General features: G+C 44.8%; 1 protein-coding gene across 1 annotated transcript in view; it reads left to right on the top strand.

The window, feature by feature from the left end:
• LOC147692971 (protein SSUH2 homolog) overlaps positions 1-23,429 on the top strand; it is a 159,828-nt gene that overhangs the window by 71,592 nt on the left and 64,807 nt on the right. The window contains exons 5-8 of the mRNA XM_086939220.1: positions 6,026-6,155; positions 6,920-6,980; positions 16,585-16,709; positions 17,010-17,072. Of these exons, the coding sequence (XP_086795346.1) occupies positions 6,117-6,155; positions 6,920-6,980; positions 16,585-16,709; positions 17,010-17,072 (288 nt within the window). The 5' untranslated portion in view covers positions 6,026-6,116. The remainder of the gene's footprint in view (positions 1-6,025; positions 6,156-6,919; positions 6,981-16,584; positions 16,710-17,009; positions 17,073-23,429) is intronic.

The following is a 23,429-nucleotide window of genomic DNA, read 5'->3' as shown; positions in this document are numbered from 1 at the left end:
ACCTCAACCTTGCAAAGAAATGCGATTTCAGCGGGACTGGGATGTTCGTAAATAGATAAAGAAATTTCGGCAGTACTACCATTTTTATCAAGGACACGCGATCCGCCAGGGGCAATGGCAGACGAGACCATCGCGCTACCTGGTCTTCCAAGTTAGAAACGGCAACGCCATAGTTGGCCCGGAGGACTTCCTGACAATCCCTATGTACCCAGACGCCCAGATATCGAACCGACTCTGTCGCCCATTCCAGCGGGAACTCCAGCGGTATCCGGCGCGTAGCATCCATGAGGGGCAGCACTACAGACTTGTCCCAATTTATGGACAGTCCGGAGTGACGACCAAATTTAATGAATTCTCGGAGAATGTTTTCTAGGTGAAGCACCGGGTCCCTGACATACAGGACCATGTCGTCAGCATACATTGACACAGCCAACGATCTAAGAGGGAACTTCAACGCTGCTTCCGCATACCTCTGCCGCAAGATACAGGCCAACGGCTCCATCATGATGGCAAAAAGCAGGGGTGAGAGAGGGCAGCCCTGCCTCGTCCCCCTCTGAATCGGAAATGAGGAGGAGACATGGCCGTTGACTCTAACTCTCGCCGTAGGCGCAGTATACAACAGGGCGATCAACGACGTGAAGAAGAAAGGCACCCCCATCCGGTGCAGGACAGCCAGCATATACTTCCATGCTACAGAATCAAAGGCCTTGGCGGCATCAAGCATGACTGCCACCGCAGCCAGGTCTGGCTTAAGGAGATGTAGCACAGCAAACAGCGCCCCTAGATTGTGAGTGGTGGACCTGAGGGGGATGAATCCCGATTGATCCGGTAGCACCATAACCGGCAGGAGTAAACGCAATCTCGTGGCTAACACTTTGGCAATTATTTTAACATCAGTGTTCATGAGTGAAAGAGGACGGTACGAATCGCACTTGTTCAGAGGTTTCCCTGGCTTAGGCAGTGCCACCAATAGCGCCTCTCTCATAGTCACCGGAAGCCGTCCGCACTCAAACGCTTTCTCCAAGACCATCGCCAAGTGTGGAATCAACAAATCTGCATATGTTTTATAGAATTCGGAGGGCAAGCCATCCGTGCCAGCCGCCTTCCCATTCGGGAGGGCTGCTATAGCATCCCTAAACTCCGCCACAGTAACATGATGCATTAGGAATTCCTGTTGACCCCTGGAAAGCCACACTAGCGCCACATCTTCCAAATACCGATTCACTTCCTCCTCGTCGGCCGTGTCCCTGTGCTCATAGAGCTGTGCATAATGTTTCGAAAAGCAGGCGAGTATGCCATCCGTTTTAGTCACCACTTCCCCCTGATCCTCAATCTCCAATACCGTGCAGTGGCGTGCCCAAGGTTCCCTAATCCGGTCCGCAAGCCCCTTCCCCGGTCTACCCCCTTCTCCATAATACCTGGCTGTAGCGCGTTTGGACAGGAATTTCACCTCCTGGTCAGCTAAATCGTTATATTCTGTGACTTTTGACCTAATGTCAGCTAGTAACGTGACTTCCGCCCCCTCCTCCAGTCGTCGCTCCAAAACCGACAACTCCCTTTCAAGCCTGGACATAGAGTCTCTAATGGACGTGAGCACCCCCGACCTCAGCCCAATACATGCCCCTCTCACCGTCACCTTAAAGGCCTCCCACACCGTGCTCATATTGTCCACAGAGCCCACATTATGCACGAAAAACTCCTCAATTATCTGTCTCAGACGTTCACACAACACTTGATCAGTCAACACCCCAGGGGAGAGCCGCCAAGTAAATGGGGCAGGGGCATGCGTTGGTATCTGCAATTTCAGCGTAACAGGTGCATGGTCAGAAAGCGTGCGGGGTAGGTGTTCAGTACCCATCACCCATCCATTCACATCACGGTTCAATAGCCAGTAATCTAATCTCGACCATGTATCATGCGCCGACGTATAACACGTTCCTGCTCGTTTGCCCGGATTCCGCAATCGCCAAACATCCAGCAGTTGCAGCCCACTCATACCCTCACACACCGCATCCGCCGCTTTCTTGCGCTCAAAGGGTCTGTCGTGTTTCTTGTCCAATTCGGAATCTAGCGTGACATTCCAGTCCCCCCCACAGAGAATAGCCGATGGTGGAAGGCTATAGAGTTTGTTCCAGAGTGTAACGAAGAAATCAGGGTCATCTACATTTGGTCCATAGACATTCAGAAGAGTGACCAGCGTACCACACAATTTACCCTGCACAATAATATATCTGCCATCCTGATCAATCTCCTCGTGAATCACTTCAAACGGGACATTCCTTTTTATCAGAATCATCACCCCACGGGCATAGGAAGAGTACGCCGTAGCCAGTCGCACCCCCGCCCACTGTTTGCCCACCATTTCAGCCGCCTTGCCCTTAAGATGCGTCTCTTGTAGAAACACCACCTGTGCACCATGTCTGTTCAGAAAGGCAAGCATTTGACGAGTCTTTTGCGGCTTGTTGAGACCCCGCACATTCCATGTAATACAAGTGAGAGTACCCCCCCTATCCATATCGCCAAGGCTTCAGGCAGCCCAAAAGTGAATTCGTCCTCACCAGCCCCCACCCACTAGACCAGCCCCCATGGCTCATCGACCTGGTAGAAACACAAGACTAACTGTAACAAATCCCAAACCTCGACCAGTAGCACCATTCATAGCCTTCAGAGTTTTTTTACTCCTTCCCCTTAACCAGGAACAGAAACAGCCCCTCAACAGACCCCAACAGTCCTTCCCCCATCCCGCCACCCACTTCAGGACTCCCAATTTGCCAAAGCCACCCCGTACCCCCCCCCTTTGCAACCCCCAACCATGCAAACAACCGTATTTGGGGATCTCCCATGTCTGGGGGCGTAGTGGCACACCACTCTCGCCAGAACTGACGAGAGCGCAGACCATTATCGTTAACAACAATCCCAACCCTTCAACCCCATACTCGTGGTCTAAGCAATAAACAGTTTAGCAATCAATCAACAGTACATTGCACTGGGCACCCCTGGAGGTGTATTCAATCAATAGAGCAATCACGTAAGCTAAGCATGTCCACAGTAGCCAGCGCAATAGGCGCACAGTTCCCCCCCGGTCTATGCCCAACTAGCCAGGCCCCCCGCTAAGCTCAAATGGGGAAGAGCCCCAACAATATCAACACGTCAGCATCTGCAGTGTCATCGCTGGCCAGTACAACTTTCCCCCCATAGTAGACACAGCAGCAGTACAACGCGGGCCAGGCATTGAGACGCCCGGCTGGCAGACAGCGAACAACAAATGTGCAATATTGGAGGTAACCCAGTGCAGAACTCCGCAGTTTCACCCCTTCCGCAGCTTCACCCCTTCCGCAGCTAGCAGCGCAAAGCAGGTCAGGCAACCTCGTCCTGCCTCTCATCATCTCCATCTCGACGTCCACTCGGCTCTTTAGCACGTATTTTCAGTTTTTTAGCGTAGTCCATGGCCGCCTTGGGCGAAGAGAAAATCTTGTTATCCGAAGGAGGCCCAATACGCAGGCGTGCCGGGTACAACATAGCATATGCAATGTCCTCAGTCCTCAATAACTGTTTCACCGCAGCAAATTCTTTACGTGCAGTCTGCACCGCCATGGTGAAGTCAGGATAGAACTCAAGTTTATTACCCTGGTATTCTATGGAGCCCTTTTCCCTGGCAAGACGTAGAATAGTGTCACGGTCCCTGTAGTTTAGGATCCTGGCCACGATTGGTCGCGGCGCCGCCCCCGGCGGAGGTCTCTTAGCCAGAGAGCGATGTGCACGCTCCACTATAAAGACACGAGACAGTTGGTCAGCCCCAAAGATGTTGATGAGCACGCGTTCCATGTAATCCTCCATTCGCCCAACATTCGTGGATTCCGGCAGGCCTGTGACGCAAACGTTGTTTCTTCTGGACCTCCCTTCCAACTCCTCATTCTTCGCTTGTATGACCGCCAGCACTCTTTCCATACTGAACACTTTAGACGAGACCGTGGCTAGGCCATCCTCCGTGGCGGAGACTCTCTGCTCCACCTCCCCCATCCGCTCGTTCTGGCGGTCAAATTGCGTCGCCATTTGGTCGAGGCGGTGATTTACTGACTCCATGGTGCCTTCAATGGACTGAAGAGTCTTCTGCATGGCCACCAGCTTAGATTCCAGATTCGGGGCACCCCCGACAGCCCCCCCCTGGTCAGATTCAGGGGGAGCCTGGGAGGACATAAGCGCAGTCTTTTTCGCCTCGAAGGTGATTTTAGGTTGGTTTCTCTCCGGCCTGCCCATGACGGCGAGCTAGACAAGCCCAGTCCAAGGCACAGCTATGCAGAGCAGTCACACTAAACAAGGCTCCCAAGTCTGTTACAGAGTATGCACCAGTTGTTCCACACCGTGGAGGAGGCCCAGGCCACGCAGTCCCCTCCAATCTAGTGCAGGCTGGCCCACCGCACCCTGCAGAAAAAGCGCGCCAGATCGTCAACCCAGCAGGCACCCAGCTTAGGTATGGACAGAGCTGTGATAGTTCCCTAAGCAATAAAGTGTCCACGTTGAGAGGACTGCAGTCCTCGTAGCCCCTTCCCGACAGCGCTGATGGACAGGATTGCGAGCACTGGAAATGCGCCGATCACCGGAGCACACTGTCCAACGGTCCGGGGGTATGAAGCTTCAAAATGGCGGGCGCATCAGAGGCCCGCACCCTCCAGCGCACCCAGGCGCCCTGGTCAAATGGGCACAGTAGATAGCCTGTACCCCCGCAGCCCCGATCGTGGTCCCGCTGCGCCCGGAGGACCGGTCCAGCCACTCCGCCTCGCGGCAGGCCCCTTCCTCCTGCCCCCGCCGGCCCCAGCTCGCGCGGCGCGACCTAGCGCGGCCCAGCGCCGCCTCCGCAGCCCCGGACTTGCGTAGCGCCTCACCCCACTCACCGAGACCAGTAGGGCCGAGTCCGGGCCGCCCGATATCCTGGTGCCGCTCCGGGAAGATCCCACAGGCAACGTCGCCACTCCGCTTCCGCAGGTACAAGGCGCCGCTTCCCAGGTGCTACCTCCGCAGGCAGCAGCGGTGTTGAGAGCCCGGGCTGTAGCGGGACGGCTCCCTCGCAATTGCCGAAGGTCGGCTAGCGTTATCTCAGGACAGGGCAGTCCGGCTCCGGGTGCGCTCCGCTCTGCCGCAGTCGAGGAACAAATCGCCCCAGCAAGCCCCCGATGGCAGTGGGGTGTGCTTAGCCAAAGTACAGGGCGAAGGCGCTGGTCAATGCAGGATAAATGTGCGAATATTGAACGGTCCTGGCAGAGCCTCACTCGCGTGCGGCCATCTTGCCCGGCGCCCTCTAGCGCCCCCCTAAAATGAATTAATTAGTTATGTGTTCTTTATTCTCTAGTTAACAACTTTTCCAAAAAAATAAAAAAACAATATTCAGTAAATATGCAGCACTTTTCTGTCATTAATTCGTATTAATCTTTTTAATTCTGGCTGAAGAAAGGAGAGGTTGTAGCAGCAGATACAACACTGAGCATTAAATATCTTCATCTAGATCCTGTAAGCCAAGGCAAGCACTTTAACTTATAATCTATTTCTCAAAGTCTAGCAGTGGTGAGGCAGCATCACTCTCTAGCTGGGCAGCATCAGGTGGAGAGGGTTTGACATGTGGTAACAGAGGCAATAATTCATGCTCAGAAAGGGAAAATGGCACTTCAGTCTTTACGCACTTATCTGCCTTTGGCCTCTCCACTGAGTCGCAAACCTGTGCTTCTATACACATAGCAAACCTGCTAAAAAGTGCCAGAAATGTCCCAATAAATGATGCTAGTTTCCTGAGAACTTTGAGTAATTCTCACATTACTCCCCATTGTCCTGTTAGTAGTGTAAGAGGTGAGTTCAGACTCTATGATGATTTAGTCTTTGTAATTTCTGCTAAGATTTCAAACAAGCGCTGTGCCTTCAGCACTCACCTGATCTACAGAACTGCACAAACAACGCATTGTCATACTTAACACAAAAACAAGCTGCACTATAAATAAACCTGGTGTATTTAATTTAGCACTCATTTGTCTTCTAGTATTCCTTCAATTACTGAAGATACTGCAAAGCAAGCCTTTATACAGTTTGCAGAGAGCAAGTGCTGCTACAGAAGTACTCCTGCCTAGGAAATGCTGTTTCGCGATTTCCATCCAGTCAGCACATACAGAGTATGTACTACAGAAGGAATTATCATACACCTTCTTTCAGAATCCCTGTTCGTTACTGGGTGTGTCTGAGGATGCCATTACAAATGTTGAGGAAAGCAATACATGTATTTTGTGTGTGCAGTGAGGGAGTTTACCAACATCTGTGTATGCTCTAGAATCTTTGCTGTAGAAGTGCCTATTGATAACATGGATGTTTATGTGGCTTCGCTGCTTTTTTTGGCTTTGTGGGTTAACCTCTTCTGTTTCTTAGCCAGTGTTTGTTTGCAAATGCACATGGCACTCATCTTGTGATGTGATTAGAGATCAGTGCTCTACTCAGTTCAATGACCATTCTACGTTTGGAAAGATCACTCCTTAGTATGAGGGGTTGTCTTCTTCTTTCCGCCTTCTAATTCTCAAAGGAACTCCTGAGGGGATTAGTTCTCCTCATGCCCACTCCGTGTTCCCCTCTTCCTCCCAAGGACTTAACCTGTAGTTTTATTGTCATGATATCCATACCTTTGTGACACATTGTCTAGTGATGTGACACAGGTGAGCTATAATGTACATATGTAGTCTTTACAGGGAGCTTCACTAGAACCAGGGAGCTAGAAGAAGGTGTGCCATTTTCTCCTTGGGTAAACCACAAATCAGATTGTAAGTAGTCTTTAAGATGATGTCCATTCTTTATCTTGTCCAACCTTGTAAGTGTGTTCTTGTTGTTTCTTTTAAAATAGTAACAAGTACAATTATTGCTTTATTACTATATGATTTGTTTTTCCTAGTATCGTCTTGAGACATTTACTGAGTCCAGAACCTCAGAGTGGAAGAGTGTTCCTTATAATGGTAAGCTGGGGTTTCATCCAATACCTTGCCTGGGAGACTTAAATTAATGCATGATATTTGATGAGGAAAACCTTTGATTTCCTACATTAAGAGAGTTTTAGGCCACCTTATTTTTTGATCTATACTGTGAGTGATTCTCACTGAATAACAGTTACTACAATGTTTGGTAAAAATGAAGTTTGCCTGCTTTTTTAAAATAGGTTTATATCTGCACAGCAGGGGTAAGAGGATCTGGGCTGGTTGCTCCTGGACATGTGAGCACATGCCTGTGCATACCTGTGCACATCTGTGCGTGCTGAGCAAGTGCGGCTACTTTATAACTCAACCCGGTATCTACTCAGAAGTAGCCTATCGCACATGGTACCATTAGTAAATGGCCTGTGCACGCCTTAAGATTTGATTTGACATTGGAAAATAACTTTCTACTTCCTATTAGCTGTGGTGTAAATCTGTAGTGCTTAACTGTTTTTGCATTGGTTGGACCTGAGGAGGAGCTTGATGCATAAAACTCATGAGTCCTGAGTACAAATATAACATTACTTTATTCATACTTACTTCATTCTTGGCTTTTTTGTATCTTATTTCTCTGAGTCAGCACCAAATTAGATTTATGCTTTAAATCTCCCTGCTGGGCCAAGTTGTGGACTCTGCTGGCCAGCAGGACTTTCATACCCTTACCGACACTATGTTTCATATGCACAGGATTATACTGTTACTGGTTGAGGGTATGGGGGCTGAATCGGCTTATGTTAATGACAGTTCTCACTGCCTATAAGCCTAGGCTTGTCTAACATCAGAGAAACAAAGTAAGGCAGCCAGACCTCTGGCGCCACTCCCAAGACAGCGTCTGTTTTGAAATTTTGGTGGAAAGGGACTAGGTTTCTGTGTTAGGGGCAGATCCCAGAGAGCTATGACCACTTGCAGTCCTAATTTTTTTAATTCCCAACATGCTGTGCAGAAGGATTGGAACAGGGCATTTGCGTTCTTTGAACTAGGCAGATGTGCCCACTTTCTCAAACTATTCAACCTACGTTAACCTCCCTGCACTAGGGAGAGAATGAAAGAGAAGCTTTCTACATATTCTTATAAAAGGTTGGACGCCCGATGGATGGATTTTGTCTGGAGTGATGGGACACGCTGGACTTGTACTCACTTGGACTCTGTGGATATCTAACTAGAAGGCCAGTTGCTCTGACCTCCCCACACTCTGAAGCGGACTGCAGAGCAGTGGATCTGCTGGGGGATCCAAGAGCAGAGGATTTCCCAAAAACGTCTATGGATTTGTCCTGTAGCTGGGCAACACCCAACAATGGGACTCCCTGAATCCTACTTGATATATAGATGAGCTGCATGTGGCAAGGAGGCCGTGGAGCTTGGAGTGTGGAGGTAGGAAGGGTACTTTGCCTTGAGGTCTTTGGGATGCCAGGTTCAAGACTGAGTTGTACATGGCTGGGTCTAATCTGAGGCGGCATAGTGTGCAAAGAAAATGATGGACTGTGAAGTAGCCCTTAGGAATTACCAGTGGCTGATATGAATTCAAGCATTCCACCTAGAACATTTTTGTTTGCCTTAATGTGATGTACTTGATGCACTAAATGTGACAGATATGCCCAGACATGGGTCCCCAGCTCAGTATGCCAAGCTGCACCTGACTGAAGATTTCCAACTAGGGTAAAACCGGCCTTGGGTTGTTTGTAATCTGGTTCAGAGAATACCTGGCTGGGGAACTTGGCCTGGATTGCTCCTAGAGATCAGTACTCTCCAGGCAGGAACAATACTGATTTGCCTATGGCTGGGTCTAGTCTGAGGTGGCATAGTGGGCATTAACTGGTGACAAGTAATTACCAGTGGCTGATATTAGTTTGAGCATTCCACCCATTGCTTTTTTGTTCACCTTAAAAAATTAAAAGGCATCTGAAAGCACACCTTGCTGAACAAAGAAGGAAATTTGCACTGCCCTGCATTGTTATATCTCAAAATGCCTCAGAGCCAAAAAGCGCCCAATGAGCCCCCTCAGCAGGCTTTCAAATTTTCATACTGGCCTGTGGTGCCCAAAGGAGGAGAGCAGTGGCATCACCGCGTAAGGACCAACATGCTTGGGGGTGCTTTCTGGAGTTCAGCAGCCATGCCAGGAGCAGGAATGACAAAAACTGAATGGAAGACTGACCTTGGGAGATATTTCTTAAGCTTTAAAGCACGCTCAGAGCTGGAACTTTGGTTCCAAGGTTCTGGAGTCCCCTTATTTGTTGGTCCTAAAAGTCCTGCAAGTCTAAAGGTATCAGAAAAGACTCATGCATGACACAATATTAAAATTTCAATGCTTTATTACTAATTAGGATAATAGGGAATCATTACACATGGGATTGAATATTATAAAACGGAGGTTCCATCCTATATTTAATAGTGTCTGAAGTGTGCCAGAAACATAGCAAACGTGACGCCAGTGAGGTTGAATCCTTTAATAAGCTTCTTACACAGAAAACATTTCTGCTAGGCTCCCTTGCATCCAAATATCTAACCAACGACACTGAGGCCCCAGATCCCATCATGCCATCCCCCAAACATTCCGCGCACCTGCGTGCCATGCCCTGAGGTATTCCAATGACCTGCGCAGAACGAGCAACACAACACATTCCCCCTCTTACCGCAGCAATAAGTAACCTAGAACAACACACCCCTCCCCTCCCCCAAAATTCAAAACAAATAGTGTAACAAGGAAAGAAGAAGTGAGAGGGAAAACCCCCAATATCATTACAAAAAACAAGAATAACACAGATTATCCATACCACCACATTAGTGATACAACAACGCAAATTATTTGTTCATCTACCCCACCACATAGTCTTTTAACCAGCCTGGTGAACTTTTTCTCCTCTTACAGCTTTCCCCTGCAAAAGAATTTCCAGAGGGATCATCTGGGCCTGAAATTTTCATGTCCTGGTCCAACTGGCCCCCACTGCTTTGTTAATCCTTTCTGGGGTGCTCAAATCTCCAAGGATATCATCCATACTTGTTTTGCTCTCCACATTCCCACTCAACCTTGTCATTTTCTTTTAAAAAATATCCTCCAACTAATCACTATTGTTATTTCCTTCCTCCTCCTCATCCACTCTCTCTTTGCAAAATCCTTCTCATTGGCTCTTAAAGCTACCCTCTGAAGATTCCATACCTTACCAATTTTCAGCCGAACTGCATTCCCCAAAACCTCTACCACTTCCTCTGGGTTAAAGAATCTCCTCTCTCCTTTTCTTCACCCGCACCCAGTCACCCACTTTCACCTGCACAGATTTAACACTATGATTTATTTCTCAAATGCGTTTCACCCAATTTCCCTGGGACGGAATTGAGGGACCACTTTTGCACCTCACATTCTTGTATCCATGCTAGATTATATTTGCTCCTGGGTCTTCTACCTTTCATTATCTCAAATAGGGGTTCTGCAGTGGAATCAGGGACAGTGACCCTATGTGCCCACATGACCTTTTTCACTTCCACATGCCAGTCCTTTTTATAGTTTACAGTCCTCGAATGACTCCCTGAACTACGAGGCCAAATCTCTCCCAATGCCATTTTCACTAGGATTATAGAGTGATGTTGTCCTTTGCTTCACTCCAATCCTCTCAAAGTAACTCTTAGCCGCATTAGATGTAAACTGCACTCCATTGTCACTCAACAGTACCGCTGGAATACCCTCAGACACAAACACATTATCTAAGAACTTCAAAACCGAGGTGGTGTCTGCCTTATTTGCAATTTCCACCACTGGGCATTTAGCGATAAGGTCCATAAGCACAATAACATATTCCTTCAGTTCCTCCACAGGACCCAACATGTCTATAGCCACACATTCCCATTGTTGCTTTGGAATTAAACATTCACTCATGGGTAGACTCAATGTATGCAAAGACTTATTTGCCAAGGAACATACTGTGCATGATCTTACAAATCTCTTGTATTTCCTTGGCCACAGCTTTTGTCTGGACTATCCCAAAATGTCCTTCATGGCACAAATTCAAAATCATATCACGTAAACCACTGGGAGGAACAATGCATTCACCCCTTAAAAACCAAATCCTTATTTATTTACATTACTTCCCAAAAAGGCCTTAATTCCTCAGGTAGTAGTTCCTTTCTTGTCCATCCATTCTGTAAACATTTCAAAACTCCTTGCAAAACACTGTCCTTACTCTGTTCCACATCCCACTCCCCCTTTTTAATAGCCGGAGTCCCAGAGTCATGTACTAATTCCATGGGTCATCCACACATTCATCCAAACGAGCAGGCTTCCTTGATAAACAGTCCACAATTACATTCTCTCTGCTTTGCATATACTCCATATTATACACAAAGTCCTTCATACGCAGGGATAACCAAGCAATTCTTGCAGAGGCAGACACGCTTCCTTCGAAAGTCAATAGTTTTACCTATGGTTTGTGATCACAATAGATAGTGACAGGTTTGCCCCAGACGAATGCCTGAAAATGTTCTAAAGCCCATTTGCAAGCCAGAGCTTCTCTTTCTATAATGAGATACTTTTCCTCTGCTGGTGACAGGGATCTAGAAGCAAACAAGAAGATCCTTTCCTGCCCTTTGCCATCCCTTTGTAATAGTATGGCTCCAAGGCATCAGTGGTAATCCAAGTCGCATCAGTGCTGTCATCAGTACTCGCATCAGTGGTAATCCAACACTGCAACCCAGGGTCAAAGATACCCAAAGCACACACCTTCTACAAATCCCCTTTGAACCTCCTGAACTATTCATCACATAGTGAACTCCATTCAAACTTCACATTTATCCTAAGTAGTTGGTGAATATTAAACACTTTCTCTGCGAAATTGGCAATACATTTTGCACAATATTCAGCTGTTGCTGGGAAATTATATTACCTCTTCCTTTCTGGTTGGAGTGGAAAGCTCCACTATATCATTTACTAATGAGGGTTTGGGCCTGACTCCCCCTTCACTGATTACATGACCCAAATAAATTACACTCCTTTTGGCAAACTTACTCTTATTATTCTCGACTGTCACTCAAAACTCTCCTCAATCTCTCATCATTTATTTTACAATCCACACCAAGCACCAGGATAGTGTCCTGAAAGAACAATGCTCCTCCCTTCTTCCCAAATAGTTTATGCTTTAGTCGTTAGAAGACGGCAGCAGCAGACGTTAAGCTGAAAGGTGTGCACTTGTTAGTTTCCTTGATTCGAATCTGATGGTAAGCCGACAAGTCCATAGTGGAAAAATACGTTGCCTTCTGTAAAAATGAGACCATCTCCATAATTTTGGGAAGGGAAAACTAATCAATGACGATACTGCTGTTTATGTGGCACAAATCCACACACAAAAACACTTATTTCCATTGCTCTTGCGTGCCATAACCACTGGCGAATGCAGTCTGAACTTTCTATCTGTTCAAAAACATCCATGTGAACCAATGTGTCCAGTTTCTTAGACACCTCATCTTGTATCATAATAGGTATCATCCTTGCTTATATTTTTGGGGTAACATTGCGTCTGAGTATGATCTAATGCTCAAACCCTTTTAATAACCCTAGGTTTTTACTGAAACTTTAGGGAATTGGTCTGCCATAGCTTTACTCATTTTGCTCCTTTCGTCCATCACCAATACTTTTTCCACACTGTTGGGACAAAAAATTGTGTGTAGGTTGCATTGAGCAACCCATCCCTGGTCAGATGGTCCTTGTTTGGCCACATACAGTTTACCACTCATGTGCCTGTCCTTAAGTGAGAAAATAAACTGCCTAAACCTCGAAAGATCAATCTTTTCCTCTGTGAAACTCTCTGGATTAATGTCAGATGGAGACAACTGTGGTCCAGTCTTACCACAAAAATTACTCTCCCAAACCTTCTCATTCACAGTTGTGAACGGGGACCCCGAGTCCCCATATATTTTAATAGGAACTCCTCCTATTAACAAGTCACATATAGGTTTGTTCTTATGCAGCCCTCCATCTACATTGAGTACAAATATGCCCTGTACACTCTTGATGTTGTCCAATTATTTGATTTCTTCCTCACTACTATTGTTATTGGATTTCTCGTTCACACATTTGATTGTTAACTTTTTCTTTCTGCACACTTTCACAAAGCGCCCAATGATCCCACAGTTACTGCACTTTTGCTTCACCGCTGGACAGCTTGCTGTAAGCCGTATGATCCGTGCTGCCACAGTGGTAGCATCTTCTGTCATCCCCTATGCGTTCGTCCAGTGCTCTCCGTTTCTGTTCTTTGATAGGTGCCTTACTTCTAGCACCCTGTACTTTGTAAATACTATCCATGGCTTTCTCTGATTCTGACTGTTTTAACCCAACATCTCTGCTTTACGGACTATCACAACACTTCTTCCAGCGGTGAATCCCCATTTATCCATAGTCTTTCCTGGATGGATGCATTGCTGGCATGCATGACCAACTGGTCTCTTATCAAGTCATCATGTAATTTGCCAAATTTGCAGTCTGTGACTTATAGAGTTTTAATTTGAACCACTGTGAGTAGGAATATGAACATTATGTTAGAATAGAGAATAACACTATGTTTATGCTCTCACCTAGATGTTTTAATTTGAAAGTATAGTCTTGAAGAAGGTGACGATCATCATCTGAACACCGAAACGCCGTGTAGACAGAACTTTTTAAACAATTTTGTTTTTATTGTCCTTGACTTGTTTTTAATATATGAAAATTGCAATGTTTGTAATGTGTAATGAATTCATGCTGTTTAGTAAATAAAATAGATAATGAATAGACTCTAGACTTCGGGGTTTTTCCTGTTTTAATTGAAATCAATGTTGTTTGCAATACAGAAAATTTCCTTTTGGTAACCTACTTTAGACCTACTAGTTTAGCAATAGAAGGGTAAATTGTTAACTCTGTTAATGTACGCACGCCTCACATGAAAGGCCAAAAAAGTGATTCTTTTTTTTCCCTCAATGCTCACACGTCGAGGCACTTCCAGAGATCTCCTAGCCATTCACGGATTCTCTTCTCACCAGAACAGCTGTATTCCTGCTCCTTCTATTCCTGCTCCTTCTATTCCTGCTCCTTCCCTACTAAAACTCTGCTGCAATTCCATATGCTCCTAGGATCCCATATGGACATCAGAAATATGTCCGTCACCAGATCGTCACCAACTTGAAGTGTGCCAGAAACATAGCACACGTGTCTCAAGTGAGGTTGAATCCTTTAATAAGCTTCCTACACAGGAAACAGGTCTGCTAGGCTCCCTTGCATCCAACGATCTAACCATCAACACTGAGGCCTAGAACTCTATTGTGTCATCCCCCAGACATTCCATGCACATGTATGTCATGCCCAGAGGCATTCCATGCACCTGCACAGCAGAACGAGCAACAAACGCAACGGTGTCTGCATTGGGTTTTTTATTTCATTGGATAAGTACAAAGTCACAAAAGGTAAGGTGGCAGAGAGACGAAGAAGTCTTGTGTAGACTCAATTCTTCAGTTCTTTATTTTCATGACAGAGAAAGAGCAGCCAGCCGACACGTGTTTCATCGCTCATGCGAATCTTCAGTGCTCGAACGCTACTGTATATGCAAAGGAGGTCGCTCTGCTGGTGATAATTCCGACCCGGTGGGGCTCTTGACCGAGTTAAAAGGTAGCAAAATTTTGAAGGTCACCTCCAATAAAGTTGCATCTGACAGGGCTGTTGAAAAAGATTACGTGTTGACGGTAGGGAAGTCAAAAATTGCAAAGGTCAATCCACTCTCACGAGTCGTGAGTCATATCCATCCAATTTCGTATTTGGAATATAAGAGTCCCTAAATGGTGGTATGGAAGACGAGTTTGAAAAGTGTAAACGCGAAGTGTGCAACGGCATACAAACTTCCCGGGTCATAGTGTTCCTGGTATCGGACCCTGAAGATTCGCGTGAGCGATGAAACACGTGTCGGCTGGCTGCTGTTTCTCTGTCATGAAAATAAAGAACTGAAGAATTGAGTATACACAAGACTTCTTCGTCTCTCTGCCACCTTACCTTTTGTGACTTTGTACTTATCCAATGAAATGATTATTATATGTACTTTCTAGTGTGTGTGCATAGGGTATCTGTTTTATAAGTTTGGGTCTCACTGGCTTGCTGTTTTGACCCCTGAGTGGTTTCACAGGTTTTCCATTCACCCAGTTGCACCACCAACCTATGATTGCGAATTTGCACACTCATGCGCATTTGATTTCTAGCAGTGCGCCCATCTTTTACTGACATTTAAACCTTTTTTGCTTCTTAATTTCCGGGTTTTTATTTTACGTTTCAACTTTAACAGTTGCGATGATATCCTAACAAGGCCAGTTGGCCTGACTTTCAACAACTGCACCCAGAGTGTTGTGTTTATCATATAGGGAGGGGCCGTATTGCAGTTTTAGGATTCCGGGCTTGCTGATGATGCTGTAAGTGGTACCTCCAGCATAGAGGCTACAGGGTACATTTAGGGAGTCACCTATCCATGGGACTCTCTTTAGTATGCGCCCTCTGTTGGTTTTGAGACCCTTAAGACGGTTTCCCATAGGCATTTCAATCTGCCATCCTGTATATTATTGTGAATTGGTGCACAGTAAGTCATAGTGTCTGCAATTAAACAAAGTATTTTTTTCCTTTTCATAAGATAAATAGCTGACTACTTGTTCTTTGCTGCATTCCAGAGAGCTGCAAGTTTGGCCCACAGCTCCTCCCATTAGTAAGCTTTGGATTGCTCTGCCTCACCACCCTGAGGGAAAAGTGTTAAAAAGAGGCCCTTAGTTCTCAGTAAAGGGAAGATTTTGGCCTCAGTATTTGTGAAGGACTCATATCCTTCCCAGCTACTAACCCATTTTCTTACAAAAGGCAACATCACAAATACAACTTAGTGAATATTTCTAAAATGTCATTCAGAAGTCAGAACTGGCTGTATCCCAAGCACATATAGCATGCAACATAAGAAAAAAATTTGCAACAGCTCTGTGGGAGGTTGTTTACAATTGTCAACGCTGACCGTATCTGTGATTTTGATGGTTGTGCTAGGAAAATACCCTCCTGGAAGCAGTCATTCTAAAATGATTTCCCTCCATTTGTATACAGGATTATTACCTCTCCAGCGTTTGAGAAACTTTCCAAAGTAATTATATACTACTAGTATCTTCCAAACTGGCTTAGACTAAGGTTCTATACAGCTTCAGCACATGCAGGAAAATATGTTTACAGGGTCCATGTTGGGAGTATCTTGTCTCCTTATCAGGACAGTTAAGTATTGTAAATAGATCTATGGACCAGCAGCCAAATATCAACTTTGCTCTACATTAGTGAATTGTCTGAGTGAGAGTCAGTAAGAACCTATTACACTGTGCATTGCTTATACACTCACTAAACCCAAATGTGTGCACATATAGGCACCATTAAAAAGAGGGGTATGTTGCACAGTTGTGCTGTGCATCAATTTGGTTTATGTTTGAGCTCATGGCTTCTTATTTGAACACTTGGCTGGCTGCTGTGTGGCCTGATTCTTTATTGTATCTTTCTAATGACTTTGTGATCTGATACGTTATGATCAATTTTTCAAACTTTATTTACTTAAAGTGGCATTTTTCATCTCAGGTGAAGTTATAGATGCTTATGGTAGTGGTCGAGTCCCTCTTCCGTGGGACATCCCAGTGACAGTGCCTGCCATGTTCAAAGATGCTAAGCAAACGATCAAGGTGCCTCGCTCGTCCTCTGTTAAGGTATGCTGGCACGATGTGTTTCCTAACCTTTTTTGTCCAATCCATGATGCAGGAATAGCACCCTGTTTGATCAATATTCCAGCTGATTTTTCTTATAAATGTTCTTGATCAGAGACATAGACGAGCACCTTCATCAATAGGATATTATATTAATTTTAGACCTTTGACCCAAGGACTTCACTTCTCAATCTTGGTTTTTGCTGTATGTGTGGACATATATGCAGAAACAATTAAATACGTAGTATAAATGACGTGTACGTGCTATTAGGTTTATTTTCTTCTATTTTTCTTTGATTGCAGCCCTGTGAATCATGTTTGGGCATGGGACAAAACATCTGCAAAAAATGTAATGGAGCCGGCAGGGTGAGTGCATCTTGTTGCAGTATCAGCTCATACTGGTAGGGATTGAATGGTTAATATTGTTTTCCTGTGAGGCTTAGGCATGACATGGTCTTGTGAAGCCTTTCAGAAAACTTTAAACTAAAGGAGACACTAAGAGATCGGTGGGTGCATGGGGATCCACCTCGATTAGTTTGTCTCCCTAAATATTTCCGACAGGCCAACATTTTCCCTTTCTCATTTAGAATCAAGAGAACTGCTTGGTCTCCAATGATGGATCCAGACTCTGCTATCATAAACATATAGCTCATGTGAATCACCAGTCAGAGGCTATAGTATCAAAAATACTTTCCTTTTTTTCTGCTAGGTTTCTGATGGCCTTTTCTCATGTTTGTGATTGGCATTTATCCATGGTAGGGAAAAGGATCCCATAGAAGGAGGGTGGGAGCATTCTGCCCCTCACCCGAGCACTCATTTCTCCCCTATATATCATGGTAAATGCAGTGCATAATAACACTTGCTTCAGTGACAGTCTTTACTTTTTCACCCTTTTTAGTGCAGCCAACTATGTATCTCTAGACGTGTCTCAGGATAGTTGGGAGGATGTGAGGAGTGTGTTCCCACCCTCCTTCTATGTAAAAAGCCTCCTTGAGCTACTGAGCTGAAGAACTTGTGCTGATGAACTAGCGCCCAGTAGGTGGTACCGAGTCCTTGGAATACTTTGGGCAGCATTTCCTGCGCCCCCAAAATGACTTGTTGCTCTCTACTGATGAATGAATGAATGAATCCAGAAATACTTTATAGAGATACGCAGAATAGGCTGCACCAACAAGGGTAAAACATGTAAAACTACTACTGAGGTAAGTGTTATCATGCGCAGCATTTACTAGGATGCACTTGGGCAAATTGAGTGCTGGGATGTGAAGCAGTGTGCTCTCACCCTCCTTTTGTAGTTATCGGGAATGCCTGAGTTTTTAGATTTTGCAGAAACAGCCCCTCTGCTTTGTCCAGTCAGCAGTGCTTTTTCACCTGAAGGAACGCCTGTGCTGCAGGAGCGCCTTTGGTGAAATGATTCCTTGCAAGGTAGCAAACATATCTCACAATTGCTAATTGTTCACCTCCAGGCTGACGGGGCCTGAATTCTTCCACCCTGGTGGGTTGTCACACTACCCACCAAAATGTAAATAATGCCCTAAATCTTCAATTCTACATACCCAATATGACATTTTGAATGTCCATTAGTTCTACACACACATCTCGCAGCTGATGTCTTTAACGTTAGCTCTATAAATCGTCTCACTTCTTTAAAGTGGCGTTGCTCCTGTAAAGTTGGTCACATCTCTCTATAAGATTGTCAACCAAATTGGGCCCTTAGTTCAGAGATTCATCAGATCTTGCTGATCCTAAACAAAACCAACTCAGACCAAAATATGGAAAGATTTAGGCCTATCCTTGCTTCAACAATTAAACTGTTTCAAAAAGAAGAATTCCCTACTAGCCATTTCTCAATCAGGCTTCTGAGACGGACTCGGCGTGTTACACCCACGCTGAAAGTAATGGATGGTATTCTTCACATACAGGATAAAAGTGAATCCTGCCTCCTGGTATACTGGACTTGTAGACAACCATTTACGCAATGGATCAGGATCTGCTACTAAAAACCTTCAAGCACAAGATGGGCTTCAGGGACAATGTGCTCAACTGGTTCAAGGCCTTCCTCAAAGGCAGATCACATCAAATAAAACGAAACAACTACTTACACTCACGCAAAGAAGTAACTTGCAGAGTTCCACAGGAAGCCACACTCTTGCAAATGTTATTCTATTAGTATGCCAAACCTTTAAGAGCCCTGCTTGACAACATAATCTTTAGTATCCACCAATATGTAAATGACAAACCTTTACATCCAAAACTGTCATCATTCAATGGTATCCCCACTTTACAGGTCAGTCTAAGAAAATTATATTATTGAAGAGTTTCACACTGCTTAAAACTAAACCTGTAAAAACTGACTTTATTCTCATATCCAAAAAAGGAAAGGTGATATCCACCCATGTTTAATAACATAACTATCAAATTTTGGTCACGTCCATAACACAACATGAAGGCCAGATCCTGAGGTTTCATTATGGATTTCTCTCTATCTCTGATCCTCCACGCCAACTAATCGACTCAATCTGCCAATTTTCACCTACACTAGTTAAAGGAACTAAAGCACTTACTGTCCCACAATCAACTGAGAACCGCAGCTCGCTCTGTGGTCATATCCGGGATTGATGCAGGCAGTGGAATCCGCTACCTGAAAACCTGTAAATCCTGGCTGGCACTGAAAAAATACTTCTCCGGCTCAGCCCCAGGCAACTGCAACTCCATACCCATGCTCTTCAGATTGGCACCTGACATCCTATTTTTTCAGCAAAGGTCTGAAATGCACCTCAGCAGAATCTACATTGACACATTTGACCCTTAGAACTCTGATTCTGTTGTATTACTCTGAATCTAGATACTCCAATTGGATTCTAGCCATGGACAATTGATTCTTGATGGCGAGTTAGGGGTCTGTCATTCCTCCCCTCCAGACCCATTTGCATGTTTCCGCTAAGTCCCCCCCCCCCCCCCCCCCCCAACCGGAAAGTTGATGCTGAGGCACTATATAATTTGGCAGGTGAAGGTGATGCATTCTGAATTATCTGGTCATAGCCAAATGGTCACATTTATGGTTCAAGTTCAAAATATATCTCTTAGCATAGACCATTGTGCATTGTCAAGAAACATTACAGCTAAAGCAATATGTTAGCCCCTTACTTCACACCCACAGCCAGATTGCCAAAAACACTGATTCTTGGTATGCTTCAGGTAAGGTCCAGAATATTAAACTCAAGCCCTGCAACCTCTGGTACATCGAAGAACCTTACTTAAGGGTTATCTGTCAGAAACAATACTTGATCTTCTGTGCAGATGAATCTTAAAAACCTATGGACATAGTGCAAAAGGAGATCTTGTTAGCAAACTTCAGCTTTTACTGACAAACCATTGGTGATGCTATCAATTAATGTGAAGCTTAATTTAATGGTGCCCAATGCATCAGTGTTCTCCACACACATCCCATACCAGATTTAATTGAAAAATCAACAGACATCATTAGGGCTTTGAGTTGAAAAAAGGCAAGATCTTTTGCAGCAATTATTTAAATTTTTTTTTTTTTTGCCTCATTTGCGTGCATAGCTCCAATCTATCCAATCCGGAATATGCCACAGAGATAGGAAGAACCGGCTGTGCTTCAATACCGTCTCAGCGTAAGCTGGGAGGGAAATCTTAGTTAGGGGGTGTGTAGGCCAAATCCCATCAGTACATTCACACAGTCCTGGAAATTCCCATTTAGGGCTGTTCGTTGGAAGATAGTGCCCGTGACACCTTAGCCCCATTTGTTCCTTATTAAAAACAATGGTTGGCAATGCTCGCATTAATCATAGGACTCCTGGGGGAAAAAAAAAAACGAAAAAAAAAACCCCAGGCTCAATATGACCGTGCCAACTGTAACCAAAAAGCTCTTCGACTTGGATTTCCACCTCTAGCTAGATCTAATTTAGAGATCTGGAGCACCGAGGTTCGCCATTCGTGAATTGTGGGAGGCTGGGCATCCTTCCAATGCCTACAGATTTCTCTACGGGCTGCCAAGATGGAGTAGAAAATAAGGTTTGAAGTTGCGTTCCGTACTTTATTCTTCAGGCCAAAAATGACAAGAGCAAGATCTATGGAAAAATGAGAACCCAAAGCCAGGGATAAATCATTTCCTATTGACTCCCAGTATGATATAATTTCTGGCTATTCATAAAACATATGAATATCAGATGCAGCGGCCATCTGACATCTTGGGCATGAAACCGGACCTGTCGATGAAAATTTTGACAGTCTCAAAGGAGAATAATAGGCCCTGTGAATAGTGAAGATGTGATTCCGACGCAGCCAGGCTGGCTTCACCAGGTCCCACAGTACTTCACATGAAGCTAACCAAAGCTCCTCCAAGTCAACATCCGGCAATGCGTCGGCCCATAATGTTACTGGGAGGCAAAAATTACCATCTATTTCCTCCATTATCTTCTTGTACCACAAGGAAATTTCTTTTTTTGCAGGGGGGCTATCTAGCAGACACGTTATTAAATCACTGATGGCTCCAATAGGTAAACTGCTATTTCGGGATGTCTGTGTATTATATTCTTGGGACCAGCTTGAAATTTGTATGAATTTGAATCTGGACAAATTTGGCCCCACCTTATTTATTAAGTAGTCCCAAGGGAGTAGTATACCGTCCTTAAACAAATCACCCCAGGTGTTGATGCCAGCTACTCTTAATGGTTGGGTTAATGTGTCTTCTGCCCAGGCTGGGGGAGATGGTAAATCCCATATTGGAGTTCTCTCTGAATAATAACCTAGTTAATTGCCTGCCTCATTCTATACCATGTAGTAGCTATCCCCTTTAAGGTCTTTAGTTTTATTTTATTTTTAAATTTTGGGTCTCCAAATTTAAACAAGAAACTGCTCTGTCCAATACCCTCAGAGTTCAATAGCATAGAGAACATTTGGCCTACCCCTGTTGCTGCTGGCACGTTTAGCAACATACGAGTGTGTGTGAGCTGAAAAGCCCATGCATAGATCTGGAGATCCGGTCCCGCTAGCCCTCCCTTCTCTCTGCGGCGTCGTATTTTCTTCCAGGAAATTCTTGGGTTTTTACTGTTCCAAATGAAAATTGAAATCGCACTTTGTAGTTTAGAAATTAATTTGGGATCAAAAAAGAGTGGGATTGAATTGAATAAAAAGGAAACCTTAGGTAAGATACACATTTTTACTAGATTAACTTTGCCTAGGATGGTAAGTGGGAGATGCGACCAATCCCTCATGTTTTTACGACACTGTGCTGCTATTGTAGAAAAGTTTAATGAAGCGATACGATCAATGTCTTTAACTATATTTACCCCTAAGTAACGTAATTGAGGTCTAGATGACTCGTTAACCGTATCCAAGACTGCATTCCATGTCATGGATTCTGTCTTAGAAGCATTAACTTCGTATCCAGAAACTTTCCCAAATTTAAGAGCAAGATCTATCGCTTCTGGGTAGGCTGTATTAATGTCTGACGTGAAAATCATTATGTCGTCGGCAAAGAGTGCCACCTTTTTTTCCCACTCACCAAAAATAAAAGGTTTAATAAGTGTGCTGTCTCTTAATGTTTGTGCAAAAGGTTCTATGTATAAATCAAAAAGGAGAGGAGACAAGGGACAACCCTGCCGGGTTCGTCTGGTTATATTGAATGGCGCTGTAAGGCCCCCATTGATCAAAATTGAAGCAGAAGGACTTCTATATAACAGATCTATTGCCCTTCGAAATATTTCGCCAACGTTGAACCCCCTCAAGGCCTCCGACAGGTATAACCAATTTACCCTGTCGAAGGCCTTGGTGGCGTCCAACGTCAGAACAGACAAAGGGAGAGTCACCTTTATCGCCACATTGATAGATCCAATTAACTCGTATGTAAGCTCATTTAGTTGTCTCCCTTTTATAAACCCTTTTTGGTTCAAATGAAGTATATTAGGGGCAATCTGGCCAAGCCGCTTGGCTAATATAGTGGCAAAGATTTTATAGTCGGCATTTAAGATTGAGATAGGCCGATATGAGCCACAGTCGGAAGGGGGCTTCCCTGGCTTTAGAATAAGCGTTATAGTGACTATATCCCAGGAGGCTGGCGGTGCTGCCCCTTCCCTCAATATTTGGTTAAACAAAACTGTTAGAATTGGGGATATCTCTAAGATCAGATGTTTGTATACCTCGCTCGGTAACCCGTCGGTTCCTGCCGCCTTTCCCCCTTTAGAACCTTTTATGGCCTGTTCTACCTCGGCAAGACTTATTTCCTCTTCCAAAGATTTGCTCTGTTCTATTGACAGAGAGGGAAGGGAAATACCCTCGAACCAGTTGCTAATATCCTTGGTATTGATATTAAGATTTTCCTGATATATTGACTGGAAGAATGATTTAAAGGCCTCTCTAATTTCAGCGTCACTGGTGAAGGTACCCTTATCCGATGTTACTGAGGCGATATTGTTCCGAACCCGGTCTGATTTGACTTTCCAGGCCAGCATCCTTCCCGCTCCCTCACCATACTGGAAATGAGAGAGTTTGCTTGTCTCCCATTTTTGCAATACTCGTTTCTCCATTAACGAGGACAAGTTATTCTTAAGCTCATTGAGCTCTGCTAGTTTCAGGGATAGATTGTGATTGTCTAGAGATCTGTCAGTGTCTATACAAGACTGGATAACTGACATACTGTTCTCAATAGAAGAAATTTCTTCCCTATACAGCCTTCTTCTGTGAGCTACCCTGTTTTTA

The sequence above is a fragment of the Lissotriton vulgaris genome, chromosome 9, assembly GCF_964263255.1.
Source record: "Lissotriton vulgaris chromosome 9, aLisVul1.2, whole genome shotgun sequence".
In the NCBI taxonomy this organism is placed as follows: Eukaryota; Metazoa; Chordata; class Amphibia; order Caudata; family Salamandridae; genus Lissotriton; species Lissotriton vulgaris.
The sequence above is the reverse complement of the archived record's forward strand: the minus strand, read 5'-3'. Positions and strand labels throughout refer to the sequence as shown.